We start from the raw sequence: 23,561 nt of genomic DNA on the forward strand, positions 1-23,561 counted from the left end.
GACTACTTAACCCAATAACCGATCCCCACTTTTCAATGATAAAGTCGGCAGCTGGGCGAAGGCAGCACGATACACACAAGCACTTATGTGAAGAATCCAGCTCGGAACCATCCATGCTGGGTACACAGTGTTTTGGTCATAAAATATGGGGAGAGAATTGTTGTACCAGGTACCCTCCTCATCTTCCCAAGGAAACCAATACCTTATATGCTTGCCAGATGCATTCTTGTACAGGTGGGACAAGCCCCTTTACCTGTTCATTCTTCCTAAACAGTCAAAATTAATTCCTTTCTGTGATCACCCGAGATGTCCGAGATTGCCAAGCCGACGTATCTCCACCACAAGATCCATACGTTTCTTCATCAACCAGAGCTGCGACGGCTGCGACGGCCGTGAGGGCTGTTACGGCTGCGATTCCTCGCATGAACTACCTCGCTCGCCACGGCTGCCACGCCCACGAGGGCTGCCACAACCGCGAGGACCACCTCGCTCGCACGGTGCACTGTATTATGCACTGAAGCAGAATACATAACTAAAATGAAAGCGGTAGGTATGTAAATACCAATGGAAAGAAGATTCTCGAAGTGGTGGTCTTGAAGCTATTCATAGCGCACCATAAGACCTGAGGTTTATCTAATGGAGTCAAGGTACTACTTAGTAGGTAGTGGTCAACACTAGATCTCAATAGGTTGGAAAGGTATAACCATTTCCTAGGTCCTCACACCTGCCCTCGCAATACTCAACTCTGAAGGCTACAAGTACTGCGTCATATAAGATAGCCCTACTCGTCTCAGAATCCTGTATCGATAGCCAAGTCCCAGTCGTTCAACAAGAGATCCCATTGTATATCATCAATTTCTGGCGCTGCAGCGAACAGATCAGACCACAACTGACCCCAGCTTTCCTCGCCAGCGGGTTGAGTAGAAGTGGCGTCCCACGCCATGTGATTGTTCCCCGCAGTAGTAGCATTATCGGAAAAGTGGAGTTGCTGCACATCTGCTTCAGCAGCGCTTACCCTCCTAGTCGCCTCTCCCTGTGAAAATCGACTAGAAGATGTACTGAATGCACCTCCTTGGGACGTCGGCAAAGCATGAGACGACGCACCCAGATTGGCTCTCGGGGGCTGTTGTTGCTCCTTTTGCGTGCTCTGGAGAATCGACATTAGGGTCTGAGTATTCCTTTGGATCGCCTCGGTCAGGCTCGTTGACAAGCGCTGCGATTGCTCTAGCATCTTGCACGCTATTAAAACGTCCTGCTTCCTGCGGTCCGCACCGGGACTCCCCGGGTTCATTGACACATCCGAGGCTAGAACCATTGCGGCGAAGAATACATGTTGCATGACCATCCAATAATTGGAGGGCTTCATGCCGACGGTAGAGCTAGCTTCGTCCATTGTGCGGCGAAGATCAAGGATCCGCTGAGCGAAGTGGAGACACGCCTGGCGAGAATACGCAAATCGAGGGTTTACTAAGGCTTCACGATGATATGGGCGGTGGAGGCGGCAGATGCGGGTGTAGATGCCTAAGTGGCCGACAATGCGCTGCCAGGCAAGGTATGGTCGCTCCGTGATGATATCACGGCTCTGCTGTACATGTTCCGGGTCCAGCCGAAAGAAGTTCGGCATGGAATCGAGGACATTGTGCAGTTTGCGGTCTAGATCAAGGACTATATCGTAATCAGGCAACTCATTTTCTCCTAGGAACATAGAGGAGAAGGCGTCAACAATCTGCCGGCAGATCTCGGCAAACTGGACACGCAAGATGAAGACGGACATGGATGTTGGTCTGGTGAGGGGCAACCCGCAGTCTGGCCCACTAGTCGCTAGAGACTCGTCGTCAACATTACTTGGAAGGTTAACTCTCATGTGTTTTGGGTGTAGTAGGTATGAGCCCTCTTGTGGCCCTTGAGAAAGTGATACTATCCTGCACGACCGTTAGTGCCAACAGGTTTAAGCATGAGGTATGATAGACTTAACCAGTCGGATGACACAATATGCCACCATATTCGTCTCTGGACCTCTATCTCAACGATTTCGTACCCTGTGCGCTTCCTTTCTTCCTGACCTTTTGGAGAGTCCAGACGATGAATCTGCATCGACCGTGCCATGAAGATCGCGCGCATACGGAGAGCCTGTATCTTATCGGAGAACCCGTCTGCGTGTGTCAGAACGTGACATAGGGTCGTTATGGCGAGAAGAGCCACAGTTGACGGGGCTATGGGTCGCGAAGGATAATCTAGCATGGCAATAGCAAGGCGCGTGAAAGTGGCGAAGGCAATTCTGGCCTCTTTCTCTGTTGCTTTGAGACTTTCTAGGAGCTCGGATGTCGCAACAAGAGTGCTGCCGGCATATATGCTTAAGAGCAGAATGACCACGGGAAAGCTCGGTTCCTTGCCCTCAGATATATCCCGGTAGGTCTCCTCCATCAGAACCCGCACAGATGGTATATGGAGAACACCAAGAGTCGGTTGGATAGCTTGTACGAATTGGTCGAACAGTTGCCGTGCTTGCTCCACCGGGGGAAGACATTCAACTATGCACCTCGGGTTTTGCATGCAGTCGTCGAATTCGACAATCTGTTCACGTACTGCTGAAGAAGATAGCTTCGCAAAAGAAGTGCCACCTCCAGCTTTTTCATGCTGTATCCAACGACATTTCAGCTAGCTGTGTTAAATATCTGATGAGCTGTACATACACTATCGGCCCTAAAGCCAGAGGTTATGGAGCCTAAGTCGATTGGAGCTGGTCTCTGTTTATGTGTCAGAGTAAGTACGGAAGACAAGGATGCGCCTTGATCACTCACACTTGTTTTATGTGTGGTCGAAACTGTGCCAAATACCGCCTCTTCTAGCTTACGTATTCGATCCACTAGGCCAGAAGATTCATCGTTGCTGGGGTGGAGGCTTGATGCGGTATTGTCTTCTATTTGGGATACAGACAGCGGCGACAATACGGGGTCAGCAGGTGGATCGCTAGCTGTACCTTGTCTTGCTGAGTAAATCGGAAGATCTTGAGGATCTGGTCCGGAATTAAACTGGCAGTGGACTTTCCGTAGCTTGCAATTGTTGCAAGGGTATTTGCGATCACATCGCCATTTCTTTTGGCGGCAATTCTGGCATGATAGCCGTGGCTGTGGAGTCAATCGCTGCACCATAGTATGGGGCACACCATCATGTTTTCGTTTCATGGTAGACATCATGTGAATGGTTGGTTGCCGTGTTATACATACCCAGTATAGCGTGTCCCTGCCAGGAAATCTGAGACTGGAATTGGAAGCATTGCGATAAGGATCAAGACTCAGTACGTAGATGCAGAGTGGAGAGGGACGAGAGAGCTGTCCTAATACGGCTGGCGGCTCCGCAACCCGGTTCTTCTACCTTGCCGGATACGGGAAAGCCCCCCGCGGAGCAGTTTACGGAGTATACGAGTCACGGGTAGCTTGCGTGAATTCTGTATGGAAAATGAAACTGCCTGCTCTTTGGCCAGACTTACCTGACCTTAGTCCTCCATAGTCCAATAACTAGTCGGCATGATTCATCCTTTGAAATGAGAAGAGCCCTCTAGGAAGAGATTGCCAGAATGAGTGGTCTCGATATACTACAACGAAGATAGGCATGCTAGAAGTTATCTTTTATTTTTGGTGTCTTTTAGTGAAAGACAGTTACTTTGAAAGTGAAGATATGACTGTACAAAAAGGCAGTGGCAATCATTGCCAAGAAATGCTACTCATAAGAAAATGGTAGGGACTCCCCCGGATAACGATAACCCTTGACGGGACTAGCAGAATGGTGACTAAGCAGGCGGGAAGAGAGGCGGATTTCGCCCGGGGAGAGCGACTTTCACCTCAACCACAACCCTCTGGCACATTGACCTTTCTTGTCACCGCCAGGCCCTTGACTCAAGCTCCTACTCCATCTCTGCTTTTCTACCATTCTACTGGTTCTGACAAGGCAAGCGGTACTCTCACAAGATAGGACCACCCCGGTGAGGACGTGTTACTGTAGCGGGCGTTGGAGTTTCAACTGTCGCATGAGCCCTTGGCAAACACCCAACGACGCCTGCGACTGCGACGCTTCACCTCAGATAAGCCGACTCTCTCACCCACGCCTTACTGTCGTGATATTCTAGAATCCCACTCTTTCGTGTTCCACCGTCTCTTTAGCAACGCCTCATTCTCTTCCTACTCTTCTCCATTTTACCTAAAACCAGCCAGAGACCCTTTGCGAGGTCCTGCCCCGGCGACCATGTCAAACCAGCAGGTGGTGAGTATTCATCCGATCTATCCCTACCTGGCGTGTGAGCTTTGTCGAGTATGGTGGCTATGCTTGCATGCCATTGAGATAGTCTCACGGCCTCAACACTTCCACAATGGTATCTTCCTTTCCTTTTCAGGTCGTTGGCTGATACCTGCCAACAGGGCACGGTGTTCGATCGTGTCATCCAGGAGGTTTGCGATGGCTCTCAGGTGGACTTTGAAGAAAGTGGAGTGGATCAACAGACGCTTCTAGATCTGCGCAAAGTGAGTGATAAATCCAGTTTCTGAGTTTTCTTTGGATGAAAAGCACGGAAAATGGGGATGGATTGCGCGGTGAAAGAGGGAGAGGGGGGTGTGTGATGAGGTTCCCAAGCGGGGCCCGAGAGGAGGTGCGGGAAAGGGCAGTGGATGCGCAGCTGGGGGGAACTGCTGGCTTTTGAGTCTCTTTTTATACCGCGCCGCTTTTACCCGCCCGTCGCCCTAGTTTGCCAAGCCCACCTTCTACTTACTCCCTCTCCCTCCTCATTCCTTCCCTATACCCTCTTACCCTCTTATCCTCTTATCCTTCTACCCCGAATTTCCCCTCACCACACTTCTTCGATTCTTACGGCGCTGTCCTTGCTGGGAGTCTATCTTGGTCAAATACTGTCATACAATTGTGGATTATTTTCGCAACCCACTAACATTCCTATCGCAGAGCTGGCAGAAGAAGCTATCTTCGTTGGGCGTCGCTCATTTCCCTTGGGATCCCCCACCACCGCAACAAGCCCCTCCCAGCCAAAACCAGCAGCAAATACTCCCTCCCACTGCCACCGTCCCCTCCAACGCTCCTCGTCCTGCTCCATCTCCTCATCCCCCACAGCAACATGTCCCTCCTCCGCAACAACCCATTCCTCAGTCCATGCCCACCCCGGCTCCCCCCATGCAAGCTCCGGCCCCGGTAGGCGTCCCGCCTCGCCCAATGGGCCACCTTCCACCCATTAAGACCGAGCCTGGGGTCAACAATCAGCCGGGGATGATGCCCGTGAACAACAACGGCAACATGATGATGCCACCCAGTGGCTCAGCCCCCCAGTCTGCTCAACAACGGGCCGCCGACATGCTCCGTCAGCGCTATGGCGATGCAGCTGCCACTTCGGTCAGTCAGCTGCAAGCTCAGTCGCAGGCAGCGATGGGCATGCCAGGCCAGCCACGCCCACCAAACATGCAGCATTTGCCGAATGGCCAGGCGCCCCAGATCAAACAAGAGCCTGGCTACCCACCTGCCCCCCGTCCTTCCTTGGGGAACGCTCAAACTGATGGTGCTGGAGATGCACTCTCTGAGTGGAAGGCAGAGGTCGCGCGACGGCGTGAAGCCGCGCAACGTCAGAACGGAGAGGGCGACCGTCTCTTGCGAGAGCACCTGAAACAGCGCATGCTCCAGTTTGAGGGTGGAGGCCTTATGCTACCTTTGGAAGAGCGACAAACCCCTTCAGCACGTGGCCTTTCGCTTAATGCAAAAGATGGAACTGGAGCACAACCCTCGGTTGTTCCTAAAGCCCAATTCGATGGTCCAGGTGGTGATGATGAAAGAGACGAAGATGACGAAGATGCCATTAATTCTGATCTCGATGACCCGGATGATCTCGTTGCAGACGAGCACGACGGCGACGAATCCATGGGTCAAGTCATGCTTTGCACCTACGACAAGGTACAAAGGGTGAAGAACAAGTGGAAGTGTACGCTGAAGGACGGGATCCTGACCACTGGAGGCAAAGAGTAAGTAATCGGTCTCATTTCAAGGGTTAATCTTGGCTAACTAGCTTTAGATATGTCTTCCACAAAGGCCAAGGCGAATTCGAATGGTAGGCCCAAGTTACGAATAAGATCGTCGAGCTCAAGAATATGTCCTGCTCATGCGTCTCCTGTTTCTTTTTCTTAATTCCCCGGTGCTTCGCCTATGTCTCCTGCCATCTTTGATGTAGAAAACCAGTTATGACACCAATTTATGATGAAGAATCAGCCCATTCCACACGTTCGGGGAGTTGGTCAGTGCAAAGTGACCTTTCCCATGACGATGACGTACGTAACCACCTTGCTACATACTACCCTACTGCTGAAAGGGATGGATGGATTGCCTCGATCTCAGGTGTCGATTTTTCTGAGTTTCTTTCTTTCCTTCGTTCCACTTTGGATGTATCGTGGCGCTTGTTCAGGTGGACGGCAGTCTTTTCTGCTCTTTTCGTTTCACTTCGTCCCCCTTGCTTGCTTCCATGCTTGTTTCTCATCGGGATCATGTACTAGATTACCTCAAGTCGAATGAATTTGACGTTCCTATCTCGTATGTGTATCTCTTTTAATAGATCACTGAGCATCGGTGCCCCAACGTAGTAATCCCACCAAAGATCTAAGTATTTAACTAGAATGCCGGGTTACGACTGCGTGCATGCCACCAAAAGTGGCCACGGCCAACGTCTATCCAACTGGTTAGGTAACTATATAGTTGGTAAGTGCTAAGATGCTGATCGCTGGCTGCTGACTCGCGCGGAGCGTAACTACTTAGCGATACTGCTCAGTGATATACTCAAGTGACTGGGAAACCCTAACAACATGTTGCTCTTGCAGAAATAGCACCAGACCATACAGCCCTTAGTAGGTAGTTGTAGTAAGCATGTCAATATGACTGATGAATAGTTCTGAGTGGTTCGCTGGGGGTTGGTGGCTGAGCGCAGGGGCAGCCTGCACGGATTCGCCTAGGTTAGCCCTCTTCCTTGCTTTTCCTTTTCGGATGTCTCGATGATGTATCGATGAGAGTTTACAAGTCGAAGGAGTGGGGGAAGGACTGTCTAGAAAACAATAGACCTCTCATACAAGCTCAGTCAAACGACTCCTACTACAGCTAACTTATCTCCGTCCCTCCTACTCGGCTGTTATGTCTCTCCTCCAGAACGAGAAGTCCTGTCTCTGGTATCATCTTTTCATTATATTGGGGATAGAAGACGGAAAAGGTTTATATAAGAATGAAATTTTGTCTTGCCGGTTCTTTCTCATTTATAGTATAACCCAGAAGAATGGACCATAACGATATAAGCAACAAGGGGAATGTAGCATGGATCTGAACGAAAAAGGGAGAAAGCAAAAAAAAGAAGAGGAGATAAATTAGAAGCAACAAAAGTTCTGCATGTTTTTCTTTTGGACCCCAAGCAATCAAAAAAAGCAGACCCATTGAAAAGAAGCCACACGAACTCCAAACAGCAAGACAATGAAGACCGAGAAGGAAAACATTTCATACCGATTCACAAACCGGCTGACAAGAGTCATTGGGATAAAGGGGGAGAGAGATAATTCTTTCCAGGAATGTCTTTCAAAAGGAAGGAAAATATTGAGACTGATCTAAGACTAGATCAAAGCACGGTCGTCTCCCAAACCGCGGCTGACTTATTGACAGACGTGAGACGTTTCATACCATTAACTCCAAGCCACCATACCGGTCATTAAATCGTACTTTCCGCGCGCGACGACGGCCATAAAACAAAATTCGTCGAGTCGAAATTAATGGGGGAATAATGAGATTTCAAAAGAGAACACGTCGCTATCTTCGTATTGCTTTTTTGCTTTTTGGTTGTTGAGCGGGACTGACGGCAGCGCAGCTATCATCTTAGAGCAAGCCCTCCTCACCGATGCCAGGTAGGCCAGCCCCAGCAACGTTGATATTTTGGCCCTGCATGACACCCCCGCCGAACGCCAGATTACGACCTGCAGCAAGCTGGAAGTCAGGGTTGCACGGCGGGGAATGCGATTTATGATACTTCAAGCCATTAAGGTTCTTGTAGCGCTTGCCACAAACCTCACAGCGATAGGGCTTCTCTTTCTCCATGCCAAGGGTACCGGGGTAAGGGGTCGAGGTCTCAGGATTGACGATTGAGAAGGTTCCATCAGCGTTATCATGTAACTGCTGGTTGTTGTGGCCGTGCTGAGGAGAGTCAAGTTAGCCTATGAGCCTGAAAAGAATGAGTATAGATAAGAAAAGACATACTGCTTTGTGGTATTTCAGGCCGTTCTGATTCTTGTATGCCTTCTCACAGCCAATAACAGGACACCGGAAAGGCTTAGGCTCTTCATTAGGCAGAAGAGCGGTGGTATCAGGCACACCTGCCAGCAGTTGCTGCTCACGAATCCGCCGAGCAATCTCGCTATTCGGACCGTACTGAGCACCGCTGAGCTTAAAATGAGCATTGGGAGTGTTGAGACCACCAGTCGGGCTAAATAGCCGCTTAGCTGGCTCGTCAATGCACAGATCGACCATGTCGCTGTTACCAGTGAACCGGCCAAATTGCGGTTGACCTTGCATCATAGGGTTCTGCATATTCAAATCGCCAAAGCCACCAATCATACTCTCGTCGAGTTCAGCCGGCGTGCCGGGAGCGGAGGAATCGGGGGTTGTTCGGAACTGCGAGTTCTGAAGCGGGTTTGCCATCAGAGTAGGTGTATTGACAGACGAAACGGTAGGGTTGTTCTGCAGCGAAAGGGGTCGTCCGGAAGCGACAGGCGTTCCAGGCTGTGAGCCCTTGAAGCCCTGGTGACCGGGAAGCATAGACAGGTTCAGATGCGGGACTCTTTGGTTGCCATTTCCGAATCCTCCTTGGCCTCCATCGCGCACCTGAGGGGAGAACAATTGTGAGGCGGCATCACTTCCGTCGCCGATTGTATCGTCCAGCTCCATATCATCGATTGTGTCCAGATCGGAATGCTGCGGAATTTGTGGCGTCTGGTTCAATTTTCGCTGCATATCCATGGTTCGATCCGGTTGTAGCCCACGAGCTTGGTTGGGAATCTGTTGGTTCTGCTGTTGCGCCATCACGGCTGCAGCCATAGCTGCTCTGCCATCACCTTGACTGGGGCGATGGCCTTGGTGGGGTGATTTGGTGGCGTGGGCTTCTTCATAATGCTGTAATAGATCGTGGAGTGTCGGGAGTGTCACCCCGCAGCAGGAGAAATCGCGCATAAAGTTCGCTTCCAGTTTCGGCAAGTATGAAGAAGAATGGAACGAGGGCGACTGAAAAGTGAACGGAGACGTGCCGGTCATAATAATACTAAATCATCGAGCGTCAGCATCGTAATCATCAGAAGATGCTTGTTAAGCCCGAATTTTACTGGTGTTCGGGCGCAAGCAAGAGATATATGATATCGGCCTGATTGAAGGGGTTACAGAGAAAAAAAAATTAAGGTGGCACGCACTCATCACGAATCCAGCTTCCAACAGACACTCCACCCCAGCTCATTCCACCAACTAAGCTTCCTGCTAATGACTCCCGCCGGGGGTTATCACGATTAGATCCAGACATTGAGATCGGTTTCGTTCCGTTGCCCCATTGTGCGGTAGCTGCTCCGATCGAGTCCTTGCGAGGAGGGGGGGCCTTGAAGACGCTGAGTCCGACGCCATTTGCATGGGAGAAGCTAGGTGTTCGGTCTACATTGTTCGCTCTTTGCAAAGCTGAGGTGAGGTTTGAAGCCTGCTGCCCCGGAGGGGAGACAGAGCTCTGGCGGGTGGCGATATCGATGGGAGCGGCACCGGTCATGGTGGTGGTGGGCGTTGTGGTGAATGTGGTCGGAGGAGGTGATGAAGGGAAAAGAGGAAAGTCGAGGTCTTGGTGGAAAGGAGGGTGCAATTTTCGAGCGTCAAAACACGGTGAATGAACGTCGCTGAAGTCGAAGTCGAGGGAGTCTTCAGCCCACGGCAGATCCGAGACCTTTTCCTTATCCGGTCCGCGCAGCGATGGGCCAAACCCGAGGGGAGTGGTAACGGGGGTGGATTCCCGAGTAGAGGCGCGATCGTGATCCCCAACAACGGAGGGAGAGTGATGAAGAGAGGGAAGAGGACTATGCGTCGCTTCGGACGAACCGAGCATGAAGAAGAAGTTGATGGAAGGAGGATGATGGTTTAGACTAGAAAGACGGTTTTGGGCGGGTTCACAGAAAGAGTCCAAGACAAGAAGAGCAGCGGTTTCCACTCTTTTCCCCTCGGATGTTGTCCCGCTTTGGCTGCGGAACAGTGACGGATTCGGGAAAGGTGGCGGGACGTAACAATCACTCGGCAGTAAGTAAGTAATTATTATTGCAGTGGGATGAGTAGTTTCGAAGTGGAGTATAGATTGTCCGCCGGTTCAGGGCAAGCAAACGCAACGGTAGATAGAAGTAAAAAGAACGAAGCTGGGAAGGGAGAAAAGGGAGATAGATAGTAAGTTAATAATAAGTAGCACAACATGCACACCAGAGACATAAGGGAAGAGAGAGGGAGGGGGGGGAGAAAGACAGAGACGGAGAGTGAGCGAGAGACAGTTAGTAGGTAAAAAGAAAGATGAGACAGTAAGGTGAATCAACTGCAGGCCAAGGAGTTGGCAACTGGCGGCCAAAGGGGTGGGAGCTCGTTTCTAGTGGTAAGATACATACATTACATGTGAATTACCGCATACCGTAACCGTGACTCGACCTCTCGGGATGATTCATACACTCATACACTCATAGATGACTAACTCCATTTGCCTCCAATCCGCCCCATCAGTCATCACTCATCACTCATCAGCCCTTCCCATAGTTAGTTACTGCAGTTGCTGAACCCATTCCTTTCCCCGCCGGTCCGCCCATGAAACACTCTCTCACTTGAAACTGCAAAACTGACAGGGCAGAAGCATTAGTCAGGGAACCCGCTGGGTGCCACCGCCGCGTTCATTAGTACGTAGTCTCTTCGTTGCCCATTTTTGAAATAGTGATCGACCCATCGGACGGAAGTTCTGTGGAGAGCCCGCTGAGCGAAGTCACTGAAACAAGTCCAGGCACAACACAAAAGGATGATATCGAAAGAAAAAAAATTTTCGTTGAATCAAATAGCTTCAAGATCCATCTGAGCAAACCACCAACAGCGTTCGTACTTTTCATAGTTTAGGGAAGTTGAGGAACCTACCTTATGCTACTAGACTACCTAACCTACGAGTGGGACCGTTAGCAGGCAATAAAATGGACACCGCTTGCAGTTTAGTGGCCGCGCTAGCGCTTCTTCGAAAAGTCGATGATGCTGATGACGGCGCTGGACTGGTGGAAAGCTGCTGCTGCTGCCGCGACTGCTGCAGGAGATCCAGAGGGGCGTCACCCTTGTAACGCAATCGTATTGAATGCTATCCCCACAGTGAATCCCGGTGGTATTACCACATCTATACACAGACAAGCGGTCCATCGCCCCGTGCTCCGTAGCCGCCGAGGAGCATTGATGATTGATTGATTGCTTGATTGATTGCTGCGGCTGCGGCTGCTATTGCTACTGCTGTTATTGTTGGTCGCCAACTGCGTTGTCCTTGCAACGCTGGCCGACACACAGACACACAAACACAACGGTATACTGGACTAGACATATACACACGCACAGTCCCACCGCACGCTTCCATCCCAGCTTGAATAATTACTAAACTCCTGTAGATGGTCAGGCAGGCTCTCCTAGCTAATGATTCCTCGGACAGACGGTAGATCCGGATCGAAGGACAGATCATCCCATGGGTCGTTCTCACATGTCTTCCTTCTTTCGCTGTTGTTCCGCCTGGGCTTAACTTCCACTGGACAAATACTTGTTCTTCGATCACTGCATTCCCTAAGACTTATTGGCTAGCACTCCTCCTTTACGCTAGAACAATTTACTCCATCGAGGGATTGTCTCAGAATGGATCTGGCGGTGTCAGAAGTCCCCGAAAAGGAGTCATTCCCCTCTTTCTCCTCCCCTCTCGCCAATCTGATGGTCTCGACATCTCCCGACTCGGGGTTGGTCATCGACCAACTACTTCCCCACAAGGCCCTGAAATTCAGCGTTTGTTCACTTTGCGAGTACACTCGTCTCGGAGGCACTCCAGGGGTTCATGCACCGAGAGACGAATCTGACTCGTAGTGTCAGACCCAACCTAGCTCCCATATCCTTGGTGTCAGCTATACACGTACAGCGTATAAGCGGTCTGTTGGGATATATCAAGGACAGTATGCGCTACGTCGGGCGTTGATTGCACTCACAATCACCTTCACCCGCTGAGATCTACTGTGTACAGTTACTTACATTATAGCGGTATTGCAGCCGAGATGACGATAAGCATCAAGCACGGCCGCGTTATCGCCCCCTCTCTGATCATTAGCATTGGCCAACCCCGTACTCGATGACATCAATGTAGCCTCACTTTCTGCCTACTACGGAGCACTAGCTACAACGACAGAGAATTAGCAGAATCAGCGGTCTGTACGCCCGTCCGGATTCTCACTCTCACTCCCATTATTCTAAGCGTCCAACTCTCCAGCCGAGTGGAGCGGTGGCCGGTCGCTGTACAGACCACTACTGCTAGCGTTAGGGCGCTAATTGCCCAGCTTGCCGGGCCTCCATCAGATCCGATCATGTGCTGGGAACTCGGAGGCAGAGGACTCATTATACTCGAGTGTGAGCAGTAGGTATGATGTCTTCATTGATCTGCCAAGGAGTTCCGTATGCAATGATCGCGGTTAATTGCAGGAGGTTCTGGAGACGCATGGGACTAATGTCTTACTCAGGACATGACCTATTCATGAATACCAAGCCCGACGTAATGGTTGCGGTTCTAGTCATTACAGATCAGTTGCCTTACCGCGCATCATCTCCACAGGACACATCAGGCTTCACTTGCAGCTTCCAAGTAAGCTCTTTTTGACGCAGAGAAAAGTGCTTCCAGCCACCTGCATGTCCTCCGGATCCCGACCAGGCCATCCCGGGCGTATTGTACTCCACCTCCATGTGCCTCGATTCCGTGTTGTTGCTATGCAACACCGCAGGTGACTACAGCGAACACTTGCTACGCCCCAGATTGACCCTTCAGTCGAAGCTTCTCATATGCCGGATTTTCTACCTAGACCGTCAGACTAGATCATGATACGTACCTCAATTTACGTTGTAGCAAACGAGGTATTCTACCTCCTTTTCCCCGAGCGCCGATCCCTGCGCAAGCCAGATAGACGAAAGTGTAATTCGGCTACCCCAGCCGTCCTCTCAACATCTCCAAAGATCATGCGATCAGGTGAACGACCAGGGGACCTGAGTCGGATTCTTGGCTTTGGCGCTAGAAAGATCATGGAAGCATCCCTGCTAGCGGTAAATTCCACCGCTCTGCGTTAGTCTATATGTAGGTTAAGTATAGTACAGTACACACTGGGCAGCTCGACTGACCTACCTCTTGGGGATGGCTTTTCAACCTCTCTCGCCCGAGACTATCATGCCTGATGGGACGGCCACATCTATCATAATGCCAGCTTTCGCGAAAGGAATTCCTGAGAGCGAGCATCAGCCGCTTCAGCCAACGTCTCAAAAACCACACAAGACAGTTGCCAAGTTGTCGCCTAGGTAATCGATCAACGACGGTAAATCATGATACTGTAGTCCAGATGCTATGACAACTAAACAGGAACCTCAGCAATGATACAGACCAAATACCGACCCTGCAGGCGGGTGTTGTCTATGCACCAAGTCGCCATGTGGTAGTATGAACCATCCAGCACCACACCTTCCGCCCCAGCAACCTACCACCGTAACCCAACGAGAGGTAGCTCTTCATCCATTCTCCATATATACTTACCCAGTACGATGTACAATCTAAATACTGCACCCCATTTTATCTACTGAATGGCTGGAAGTCAACCCCGACCTGGCCCGCATTTCTGCTCCCATAGCCAATAATTCAAGCCCTAGACTTGCCCCTGGCTAGAGAAGTATGTAGCCAAATGTATCATGCACGGGGAAAGGCTCATGTGGACAGATCAGATCGCCGGGTTCGCTGAGACACGTACTCCGGATTCACGCACCAAGAAAAAGGTACTTTTGGCAAGCCAGATCTACTCGTACTACACAGCATACCTCCATGTACTCCATGTACTCCATGTACTGTACACCCTGAGTCCTTGGGAATCAGCCAAACCCAGGCGTGCTCTGTTCTCACTATTGCACGATATGCGCATCTTGACCGATCAACTATTCCTCGCCAAGAGAGAAAAGGACAACTTAACTAGATTCTCATGGCCGGAAATTAGTGGCAACGAATTCTCATTATTGGAGTGTTCCCTCGAGGGTTTGTGACTGTGGACTTTTTGCCACTTAACATCGTCACATTCCGTGAGCCTGATCATGTGCCTGTAGTTCAATGTTCTCTTCTGTCTGTCTGATCGGAGAGAATCTGATCTCTGTGTGAGAGATATTGCGCTTTGTCGACTTCTACACATGGGTAGCGGCTCGAATGGTGACCTTTTATCTTCCATTTTCCCGTGTCCTTAATCTCTAACATGTAATACCGGTACTCCGGATGCAAAGATCCTGACAGACCACATTAGACAGCCGATCTGTCATTCCTATATCTCTAGATATGACGATCCAGTGTCCATCTCTATACATCTGTTATTAATTCGCCTTTCCCCCCCCCTCCCCCCCCCCCCCTTTTGGCCTTGCGCCATGGTACAGACCACGGAGTAGAATACCATACTTTCGCAGCTCGGCTAAGTGACCATCGACCCTATAATTGAGTTCTTCTAGAAAACGACCCGAAAATGTGACAAGCGAATCGTAGGTTTGAGCTCGGTGGATCCCCCTTCGCCAAGCGGAACCGTGTATTTTTGGTTTTTTTCCCCCTCCTCCCCCTTCCCCCTTCTACTTCGCTGGTGGGCTTTAACGACCTCGGAGCGAGGAAAGAACAATTGTGTCAAAATGAACTGAATTCTAGCAACTACGTAGATGTGGCCTAGGCTGAGCCGGGCCGAGTTGAGCTGGAGATATGCTCGCCGCTCAACTGAGTCGATCAGGGTCGAATCTCGGATAAGTTCTGTAGTTCGTTCGGCATGTGCGATGCGTTCGAGAAATGGAGAGATCGGATTCATCGAAGGGAGTGATTTTGCTGCAAGATCTAGACTGCTTTCAGGTTAGTTTGTCATGCTAATACTCGTAAGTCTAGGACTAGATAGGTACCTTGCTTTAGTGTGTCCTTTTCTGTCTTCGTGCAGATGTTGTATCATCGGGGCAAATGCATATGATGTCGATAGTTATGAGCTTTGGATGTTCGGTGATAGATCATGACTGAAGCGGAGGGCGAAAAGGTACCATCAGAACAGATACATGCAGCAACATCATGCTTGGCTGAGTGTTTCGCCGTATCTTTTCTACATCACAATACATTTGTAGAATGAGTTGAGACTCTTCGACCTGATGTTCTTGGTGGCGACTTCTTGATTCCCAGCGGTTCGCTACACAAGCTTGGCACGATGCAGCATAGACAAAGGTCAGGAAATTCCCCGACCGCTTATGTTCGAGGCGTGGCAAGTATTTGATTGACATCATGCAGCGCTTCGAGATCTTTGACAAGTTAGTCCGTCTATACTATGGCTGTTAGCAGTACTTCAAGGCTGAAGACACAGCTGTGCCGCTTATGCGTATGCTGCCGGTGCTCAGCTGGCTGAAATCGCAGCTGTGCGCTTGCGCTCTCGCGCTTGAGCTGAGGCCATAATAGCATGCTAGCTACAACTTCCACGCCACAGGCGCTTCTTACTCCTTCTATTTAATGTACATGTACATACATGTGTATCTAGTAGTAGTATCATCGTGCATCTTTTTCTTTGTGTTTTTGCCTCACGTGCCTGATCGGATATGCTATCAGGGTTTGAGCCAATAGGAACAACAACGTGCGATGCAAACACTGCAAAGTGGGCTCTTCAATTTTTCTGCCCGCATTATGGAGATTTTCCCCGGCCGCCTTTGGAATCGGCCGCGCTCGAGACGGAGTTCAACACCCCCAGAATTCCAGGCACGGGGATCTACTTTTGTGTCCACTGTTCACTATCCCTCACTTTGTGCAGAATACCCAACCATCATGGACCCAGCGTCTATTCAGGAGCAAGTGCACTCGCACGATGCTGCCGACACCACTCAGGAGCCTCCCTCTAAGAAGGTCAAGCTAGACGATGCGCCGAGTACCAATGCACCTGCACCTGCAGCTGCTGAGGCCGACCCGCGGCTCAAGGGTGTCGCTCCGATCAAGGCTGAGTATGCGACCCGCCGCAATTTACTTTCCAGCCGATTCACCCAACGGTCACTGACCTTCATATCCAGGTACCTTTTGCCGCGATCCGACAAGAGCCAGCCCGCCGCCGAGCAAGAGAATCAGGACGATGCCGCCGAGGCCGCCCACCACGATGGCCGCAACAGCAACAACAACACCGAAATGAAGGCCCACCAGTACCAGCAGAAGAAGAACAAGAAGAAGACCGGTCAGAACACTAACCGGACCTTTGGCCGGTCAGAGGATGCAAAGGGTCTCTGCCCGAGCCGCATGTTCCAGCCCGAGTTCTCTCCCGCCGAGTGCAGCTTCGGCGAGAAATGTCGATTCGAGCACGACCTGCGCATCTACCTCAAAGAGCATAAGCGGGAGGATCTGAACACCATGAACGGCGTTTGTCCGGTATGGGATACTCATGGAAAGTGCTTCTCCGGCTGGAAGTGTCGGTTCGTGGGCTCGCACTCTCGGGAGCGGGAGACTGAGGACGGGAGAAAAGAGCTGGTTCTGATCGAAGATGAAGACCGCAAGAACAAGGTGCAGCGGCTGGTGCCCCAGGCTTCGGAAGAAGGCGTGTTGAACATCGCCGCCATGGACGATAAGCTTGCGCTGGCCCGGAAGAAGAAGCATCTCCCCAAGGCAGAGGCGTATTCGAATTGGTTGGAAAAGACAAACAGGGCCATCGAGAAGGATCTCCACAAGCGCGATCGGGTTGGGACCACCGAGGTGGAGGATGGGACCAAGGAAGAGCAGGAGGACAACCGCGCCGCCTACGTTGAGCCTCCTCTGCTTCCGTCCGAGAAGCGCAGGCTCTATTTTGGTCCCGAGACCCCGGCCTTGGCTCCCTTGACGACACAGGGTAACATGCCCTTCCGCAGACTCTGTGTGGAGCTTGGCGCGCAGCTCACTTATTCGGAGATGGCCATGAGCCTGCCATTGATCCAAGGGCAGAAGTCAGAGTGGGCTTTGATGAAGGCGCACGAGTCGGAAATTGCTCCCCCGACGGTTTTTCCTGGGCCGGAAATCGTGCAGGACTACGACAACTCGAAGGATATGAAGTTTGGCGCTCAGATTGCGGCTAACAAGCCCTGGCAAGCTTTCAAGGCCACAGAGGCCCTGTCGCAAATGACCCCTCACCTACGTCTCATTGATCTGAACTGCGGCTGCCCTATCGACCTTGTCTTCCGTGAAGGTGCGGGCTCTGCTCTTCTCGAGCATCCGTCCAAGCTCGAGAAGATCATTCGTGGCATGAACACCGTTTCCGGCGAAATTCCCGTCACCGTCAAAATTCGTATGGGTACCAAAGACAACTCTCCCAATGCTTTGAAGTTGACCGAACGCCTTCTGCTTGGAGGCTACGAGTCTCATCTGTTTGGCGGCGGCGGTGCGGGAGCGGCCGCTATCACTCTTCACGGGCGGAGCCGACAGCAGCGGTACACCAAATCGGCCAATTGGGAGTATATCTCCGAATGCGCCGCTCTTATCAAGCGACTGAATGAGAAGCAGGACGAACTTGCCGACACCATCCGGGAGCCCGATGCTCGCACGCAACCCAACGGTGGGAAAGTCTGGTTCCTCGGCAATGGTGACTGCTACTCTCACATTGACTACGATGAGCATATTAACAATGCGGGCGTCGACACTGTCATGATTGGCCGCGGGGCTCTAATCAAGCCTTGGCTCTATGAGGAGATCCAGGCTGGCCAATACCTTGACAAGTCCTCAAGCGAGCGTCTTACATACATCGAGAAGTTCGCCAAGTATGGTCTCGAGACCTGGGGATCCGATGAGCATGGTGTTGGCACGACTAGACGCTTCTTGCTGGAATGGCTGAGCTTTGCCCGGCGATACGTGCCTCTCGGTCTGCTCGAATATCTCCCACCCCAGATCAACGACAGACCTCCGGCTTTCCGGGGCAGAGATGACATGGAGACCTTGATGGCGAGTAACAACTACAAGGATTGGATCAAGATCACGTAAGTACATCAATTGCTGGCTGTCAGGTTCGTGGTAACCTTAAAATGATTCTAACCTATCACTATAGGGAAATGTTCCTCGGTCCTGCACACAAGGACTTCAAGTTCGAGCCCAAGCACAAGTCCAATTCATATGACGAAGCGGAGGGTTAGATTTCATGTAGCGCTGCGCCTAGACCAAGCTTGAACAAATGTGAACACCTTGTACATACTACCACTGGCATATCCAGACTTAGCCGGTTTCAAACCTTAAGGGTAAACTTGGGGGTATTTTAGGCCAGCTATGACGCACTTGGACCGGCCCTATCCAGCAAACGGGGCTGGTCACGTGCGGGGTCTCAGCTCCGGGCGGTGATGACGTCTGTCCCTCACCAGAAACTGCAAAAAGACCACCTCATCCCCCGTACACAGAACAGACAATCTTCCTCTTCTTCACAAGCATCGGTCAATTGGTGATTATATCAGGGGTCTTTATCCCGGCTATCTGTGGAATTTTTTGTCTTTGATTCTACGCTATCAAGTCGCTCCGACAGCATTTGTTTATCCTGCCTTGCTACCTATCGCACCTTCATCCCTCAATCAAGCTTGAACGAAGCGTCAGGCACAACATCTAACCACAATCAGTAGCAGCGCAACTGTTTCATCAACCTATACAAAATGACTCTCTACTATAGTCTTGTAAGTGTTGTTGCCCAGATCGTACTCCCCGTGGACATGCTATGAGCTCGGGATAATGCTGCAGCCTGCCGCCCCTTGGCCATCGGCGCGCGGCGCTCCTCCCAGACCTCAAGACCGGCTTTTCCACGACGAATGCTTACTGGATGTATATAGGTCTTCTGCCTCTTGGTGTTCGAGATGGCGGTCTTCATGGGCCTCATCATTCCTCTTCCATTCACCGTTAAGAGGAAGCTCTTTGCCTTTATCTCAGAAAGTCCTATAGTGGCCAAATTACAATATGGGCTGAAGGTAAGTGTGCCCTGGCCCTTACACCACGCTCAGTAGCGAGCGATTTAACTAAGACTAAACTTAGATCACATTCATCTTCATCCTCATCCTCTTCATTGACAGCGTCAACCGCGTCTATCGGGTGCAGTTAGAGTTAGCTTCCTTCAAGGAGGGCGGTCCTATGGGGTATGTATCAGGCTCAAGCCTCTTCGTCAGTTCACAACAGACGAGCTAATATCCTTATTTAACCAGAGCCGCCGCCCTTGGCACAGACCGTATGGAAGTCCAGGCCCGCAAGTTCTACTCGCAGCGCAACATGTACCTGTGCGGCTTCACTCTCTTCCTGTCTCTCATCCTCAACCGCACCTACACCATGATCCTTGAGGTCCTTCGCCTGGAGGACCGAGTCAAGCTTCTGGAGGGTGACAAGCGCGCTGGTGGCAAGGATTCCGCTCGGCTCGCGCAGGCCGGCGATGTCGGCGAAATCGGCCGTCTCAAGCAGGAGCTCGAGGCTAAGGATCGTGACATCGAGACTCTGAAGAAGCAGTGCGAGGGCCTCACGGCTGAGTACCATAAGCTGGGTGACCAGGTCTCCGCTGGCAACAAGGATGTCGCTCCCAAGAAGGATCTGTAAGCGAAGGACAAGGCGCAATCGCAACGTGCACCCGTCTCAATGCTTTCTTGCCGTTGAGTGTGTTGCAAATTTGCGGAAGATTGGAGGTCAAAATCAGGGAGATGGAAGATAGGTGGGGATAGATGAGGGGCAGGACGGGGAACACAAGCAGTTAGGAAGCGCTTTGCTCTGCGAGACGTCTTGATACTCATCCTTTGCATCTCTGGGGGAAGCCTAGCCTGATTCCTTTTTCTTCGATTTCGACATTAAGGAGATTCAAACTGTGAAGGCTGGGCGAAGTGGCATTTTATCTTTTTCGAAGGTCTATCATCATTGTTCCTGGCTAAGTGGTCAGTCGTGAGCATCGTGTGTCGAAGCAAACGAGTTCCCCATGTGTGTAGTGGGCATATGACTGTGTTGTGATAATTATAATGAGGTTGAGGAGGATTTGAAGGTTGTTTTCTCTGGAATCAGTTTTTCCACGCGTAAAATCTCAGAAAGGATCAAACTCGAATTATTGGCGGTAGCGCGTGTCCTACGTGCTACCTAGTACTATACGAGAACGAGTTCAATAACAATGGTTGATTTAGATGGGAAAGTAGCGCTTGGCCTGCATTGACCATCCTCTGTTCCTTCAAGGTTCTGCAACTGCCCTAGATATGTGGTCCTTCCTTGCGATTTCGCCCCCAAATCTCAGTGAAGATCAGGTTGTCAGCAGACCAGGCCCAAGAATATTTCTTTCTCTCATACCACTACGGATCTTTCTCTCTAGTATTATGTTACTTACCTATCAAGTGGGGATAGGTAATCGTTGCCACGTTCGCGCAAGGTGAAATGCCTAATCTATGGGGTATATGATCCATTTGTATCAGACGAGGACACACCATAACGGGATGTTTCTCACGTCAATCACTGGAAACTTCCGCTGTAGAGCAACCAATGTTCTCAGGGGAAATCGAAGCCTGAGGTGTTGGAGTTGCACATCGCTGCCGCAGTGCACTTTCTCTAATATACTCACTAAGATCCCAACACGCAAAAGAGAAAATCAAACGCGTCGTGGCTGAAAACAACCAGACAAGCAATCGGAGGACAGTAAGAGCCTATTCATTGCTTTTCTTCTGTGGGAGTTCCTTTTCACGAGCTATCGCTAATGTTGCATCTGCCTTGCCCTCTGCGTGTGCCGAGACCCAGCTCGGTAAACAGCAGAGCGACATCTCAAACCACTCATTGCTGTTGTGTGATTTCGTGTGAAAACTGGGAGCATCTGAGCTCATTCATACTAAGAAAGTCCAGAAACTCGGATAGACAAACTCCTCCTCGAAGATTCGTCGCACTTGCGCCAGAACAAACCGCTCGACCTTGCCAACGTTCTTCAGGACCTGCTTTCCATCCTCCTTGCGGCCAATTTCACTTTCCACCCGGATTTCCTCCAGTAATCCTCCATGACGTTTGGTTTGCTCAGCCCGTGGTTTGTCTTCCTGCCCTCCTGCGGCATCTTGCTGATCGGATCCGATCAACGCGTCGGCATCCTCGGGGGATAGGAAACAAAAATGCACCCGCTTGCGGATGTGTGCGATTACCGCGACGCCATCGAAGGTTATGCCAGTGACATTCAATTTCAGGGGCAAGCCCACGAAACTAGGCATAGGATAGTCCAGAAGGATCTCCGCAGTCAGCGACAGGCGCACGTCCCCTCCATATTTGACATGGCACAGAACCTGCAAATCTTCGGGCCGGCGTTCTCGCAATCGAGGCAGCCGAAGAGGTTCCGCCGATGCGGAGTCGCCAAGATGCCCGTTCTCCTGTGTGCGTGCCATGTGACTGCTACTACCTGCTGCTGCTCCTGCTTCTCCACCGCCGTTGTTAGAACCACCCGGGTGCGAGGGGAGCGTGCTTGATGTCGATGGGCGTGAGGCTGGATTGCTGCTGTCTAGGTCGGCTTCGGGATGTTGCGAATGCACTGCATCAAAGGGTGAGGATGACAGGGGCCCTCTGCCCCGTGCGCCCATGCTGCTCGGATCATTCCAGCTGTTAGCGAATGGGTTTCCGCCGGCAACCGCAGCCAGAGGCGTCTGTGTTCCTGATAGGCCACCCAAAGACATCAGGTGGTAGCCCAGTGTTGAGGTTCCTCCGGGAATACCAGGAGTGCCGGCGCGAGGAAGGAAGTGCGGGTTGAGATGGTCACCGAGAGCTATCGGGGAACGCAGAGCGGATGGCTGAAACCGCTCATCGAATGGATTGCGAAGCGGTTGATGCATAACGTTTTCATCTCGGAACGGCGGCTCGCTGAGCTCTGAGCCGGTGCGATGCCACTGAGTGCCATGTCCGGAGACAAGCTCCTCAGACACGTCGGAAGCTTCATCGTCTTCATCCTCTTCATAGAAATCGGCGAAGGGTTCACAGAAGTCTTTGATCTCGAGCTCCGGTGGGATGGTTCCGAAATCAAACGAATGGACCTGAACGGATCGGATAAATCGCGGAAGAGCTACCTGCTGGAACTTGTCATGGATGAAGGAGCGAATGCGCTCAGCCAGAGCCTCGCCGTCCGGACCCGAGGTCGCTGTGCCCCAGTCAACTTCAATGGACATCACATGTGCGGAAAGCGGTCTCTATACAAGGAAAGAGATGCAGAGCAGGTACGACGCAAGGGCGGACTAAGCTGATGAGATGAGGTGGTGGAAGTGCGGCGACTAGTACGGAGTACGTACTCAGTACGAGTAAGTCGGAAGAGTCAAGCCGATCGATGATCGGGAGGGAACTCGTTCGGCAGTTTCTCGGCGATCCTGTGGCTGTCACGTGCTCTGAGGGCAATGTGACCGACCGCCTTCCATCAACATCATCAACGACAACTAAGTTATCCTATACTTCCGATAAAATTTCAACAATGCCTCATTCTAGAGACTCTCGGCATCACCCTGCTACTGGGTCTATTTGACTATGCCACGTTGAGGAAGAGACCCTCAAACTACACTCCTACCAGCAGAGGTCATGACCCCTAAGTTAGCCGGCACAGACGGTGGGCACACCGCTTTGGGTTTACTGTCCCAGCAATCTGGTTCTCCCTTCTCCTAGGCCGAAGTACTGGTCCTGCGGCGCTGTTCTGGTCATTACCCAAGCAGTGCGCATTGGCTGGCACATCCTGGTGGACCAGGATTGCTACCATGGTCCGGCTCTGGCGACACGGCCGCCCTGAGGCCACAAGGTCGGACTCCATCACATCTCCCCACCACCCTAAGCAAACTCGGACCCAACAATGGCGCATCTCGATCATGCCTACTATTGGCTCTTTTTAGAGCTTCTTGAATGCCCAGTATGAGGTACGGACGACCAGGATGGTGCACTGTGCAGTGGTGCGGCACAAGTGAAAAGACAAGCATGCCTATCCACAGCTTAGATTTAATCGCAAGGGTTATTCGTCCTGAGACTCAAACAGGGATCAACAGCCGGTTGATTTCTCCCTCGTGGCGCCCATCTCTGTGCCGGAATCTCTCCGCATTATTTTCCGAGATGATGGCCTACCAAGACGCCGCAATTTGAGCGCCCACAAGGCCGCCACGTAACGCTGCATTTCTCCATCGGGAGGCTCGTTATTGTACCCAGCACAGTGAGTGAGGGGCCTGCCAGCCAAGTCGCAGATATGAAGCAGCACCCTTTGAATCATGTCTCCGAGAAGTTGAGTTCAGAGAAGATACCATTGCCTTTATGACGC

General features: G+C 51.3%; 6 protein-coding genes across 6 annotated transcripts; 3 read left to right on the forward strand and 3 right to left on the reverse strand.

Annotated features, from left to right (window-relative positions):
• Positions 1-790: 790 nt before the first annotated feature.
• On the reverse strand, positions 791-2,616 carry ASPACDRAFT_1861041 (fungal specific transcription factor domain-containing protein; the record flags this gene model as incomplete). The annotated part of the gene is made up of 2 exons (XM_020197777.1): positions 1,971-2,616; positions 791-1,917 (listed from the first exon to the last, which is right to left on the reverse strand). The coding sequence occupies exons 1-2, from the start codon at positions 2,551-2,553 to the stop codon at positions 791-793; spliced, it is 1,710 nt and encodes a 569-aa protein (XP_020060773.1). The 5' UTR covers positions 2,554-2,616.
• A 2,529-nt stretch (positions 2,617-5,145) lies between these two features.
• Positions 5,146-6,568, forward strand: ASPACDRAFT_74059 (transcription initiation factor IIA large subunit). The gene is made up of 2 exons (XM_020204111.1): positions 5,146-6,011; positions 6,062-6,568. Exons 1-2 carry the CDS (start codon positions 5,215-5,217, stop codon positions 6,099-6,101), a joined length of 837 nt encoding a protein of 278 aa, XP_020060774.1. The 5' UTR covers positions 5,146-5,214; the 3' UTR covers positions 6,102-6,568.
• A 1,322-nt stretch (positions 6,569-7,890) lies between these two features.
• ASPACDRAFT_21341 (zinc-coordinating transcription factor SFP1) lies at positions 7,891-10,141 on the reverse strand (the record flags this gene model as incomplete). The annotated part of the gene is made up of 3 exons (XM_020199019.1): positions 7,891-8,205; positions 8,269-9,325; positions 9,471-10,141. The coding sequence occupies 3 exons, from the start codon at positions 10,139-10,141 to the stop codon at positions 7,891-7,893; spliced, it is 2,043 nt and encodes a 680-aa protein (XP_020060775.1).
• A 5,994-nt stretch (positions 10,142-16,135) lies between these two features.
• dus3 (tRNA dihydrouridine synthase DUS3) lies at positions 16,136-18,447 on the forward strand (the record flags this gene model as incomplete). The annotated part of the gene is made up of 3 exons (XM_020200374.1): positions 16,136-16,308; positions 16,375-18,294; positions 18,363-18,447. The coding sequence occupies 3 exons, from the start codon at positions 16,136-16,138 to the stop codon at positions 18,445-18,447; spliced, it is 2,178 nt and encodes a 725-aa protein (XP_020060776.1).
• Positions 18,448-18,730: 283 nt separating this feature from the next.
• ASPACDRAFT_74060 (putative BAP31 domain protein) lies at positions 18,731-20,311 on the forward strand. Its single transcript, XM_020204112.1, has 4 exons — positions 18,731-18,972; positions 19,126-19,260; positions 19,325-19,425; positions 19,492-20,311. Exons 1-4 carry the CDS (start codon positions 18,952-18,954, stop codon positions 19,871-19,873), a joined length of 639 nt encoding a protein of 212 aa, XP_020060777.1. The 5' UTR covers positions 18,731-18,951; the 3' UTR covers positions 19,874-20,311.
• An 815-nt stretch (positions 20,312-21,126) lies between these two features.
• mdm12 (ERMES complex subunit MDM12) lies at positions 21,127-22,440 on the reverse strand (the record flags this gene model as incomplete). The annotated part of the gene is made up of 1 exon (XM_020202189.1): positions 21,127-22,440. One exon carries the CDS (start codon positions 22,438-22,440, stop codon positions 21,127-21,129), a length of 1,314 nt encoding a protein of 437 aa, XP_020060778.1.
• Between the last annotated feature and the right edge of the window lie 1,121 nt (positions 22,441-23,561).

Source organism: Aspergillus aculeatus (assembly GCF_001890905.1).
Source record: "Aspergillus aculeatus ATCC 16872 unplaced genomic scaffold ASPACscaffold_1, whole genome shotgun sequence".
NCBI lineage: Eukaryota > Fungi > Ascomycota > Eurotiomycetes > Eurotiales > Aspergillaceae > Aspergillus > Aspergillus aculeatus.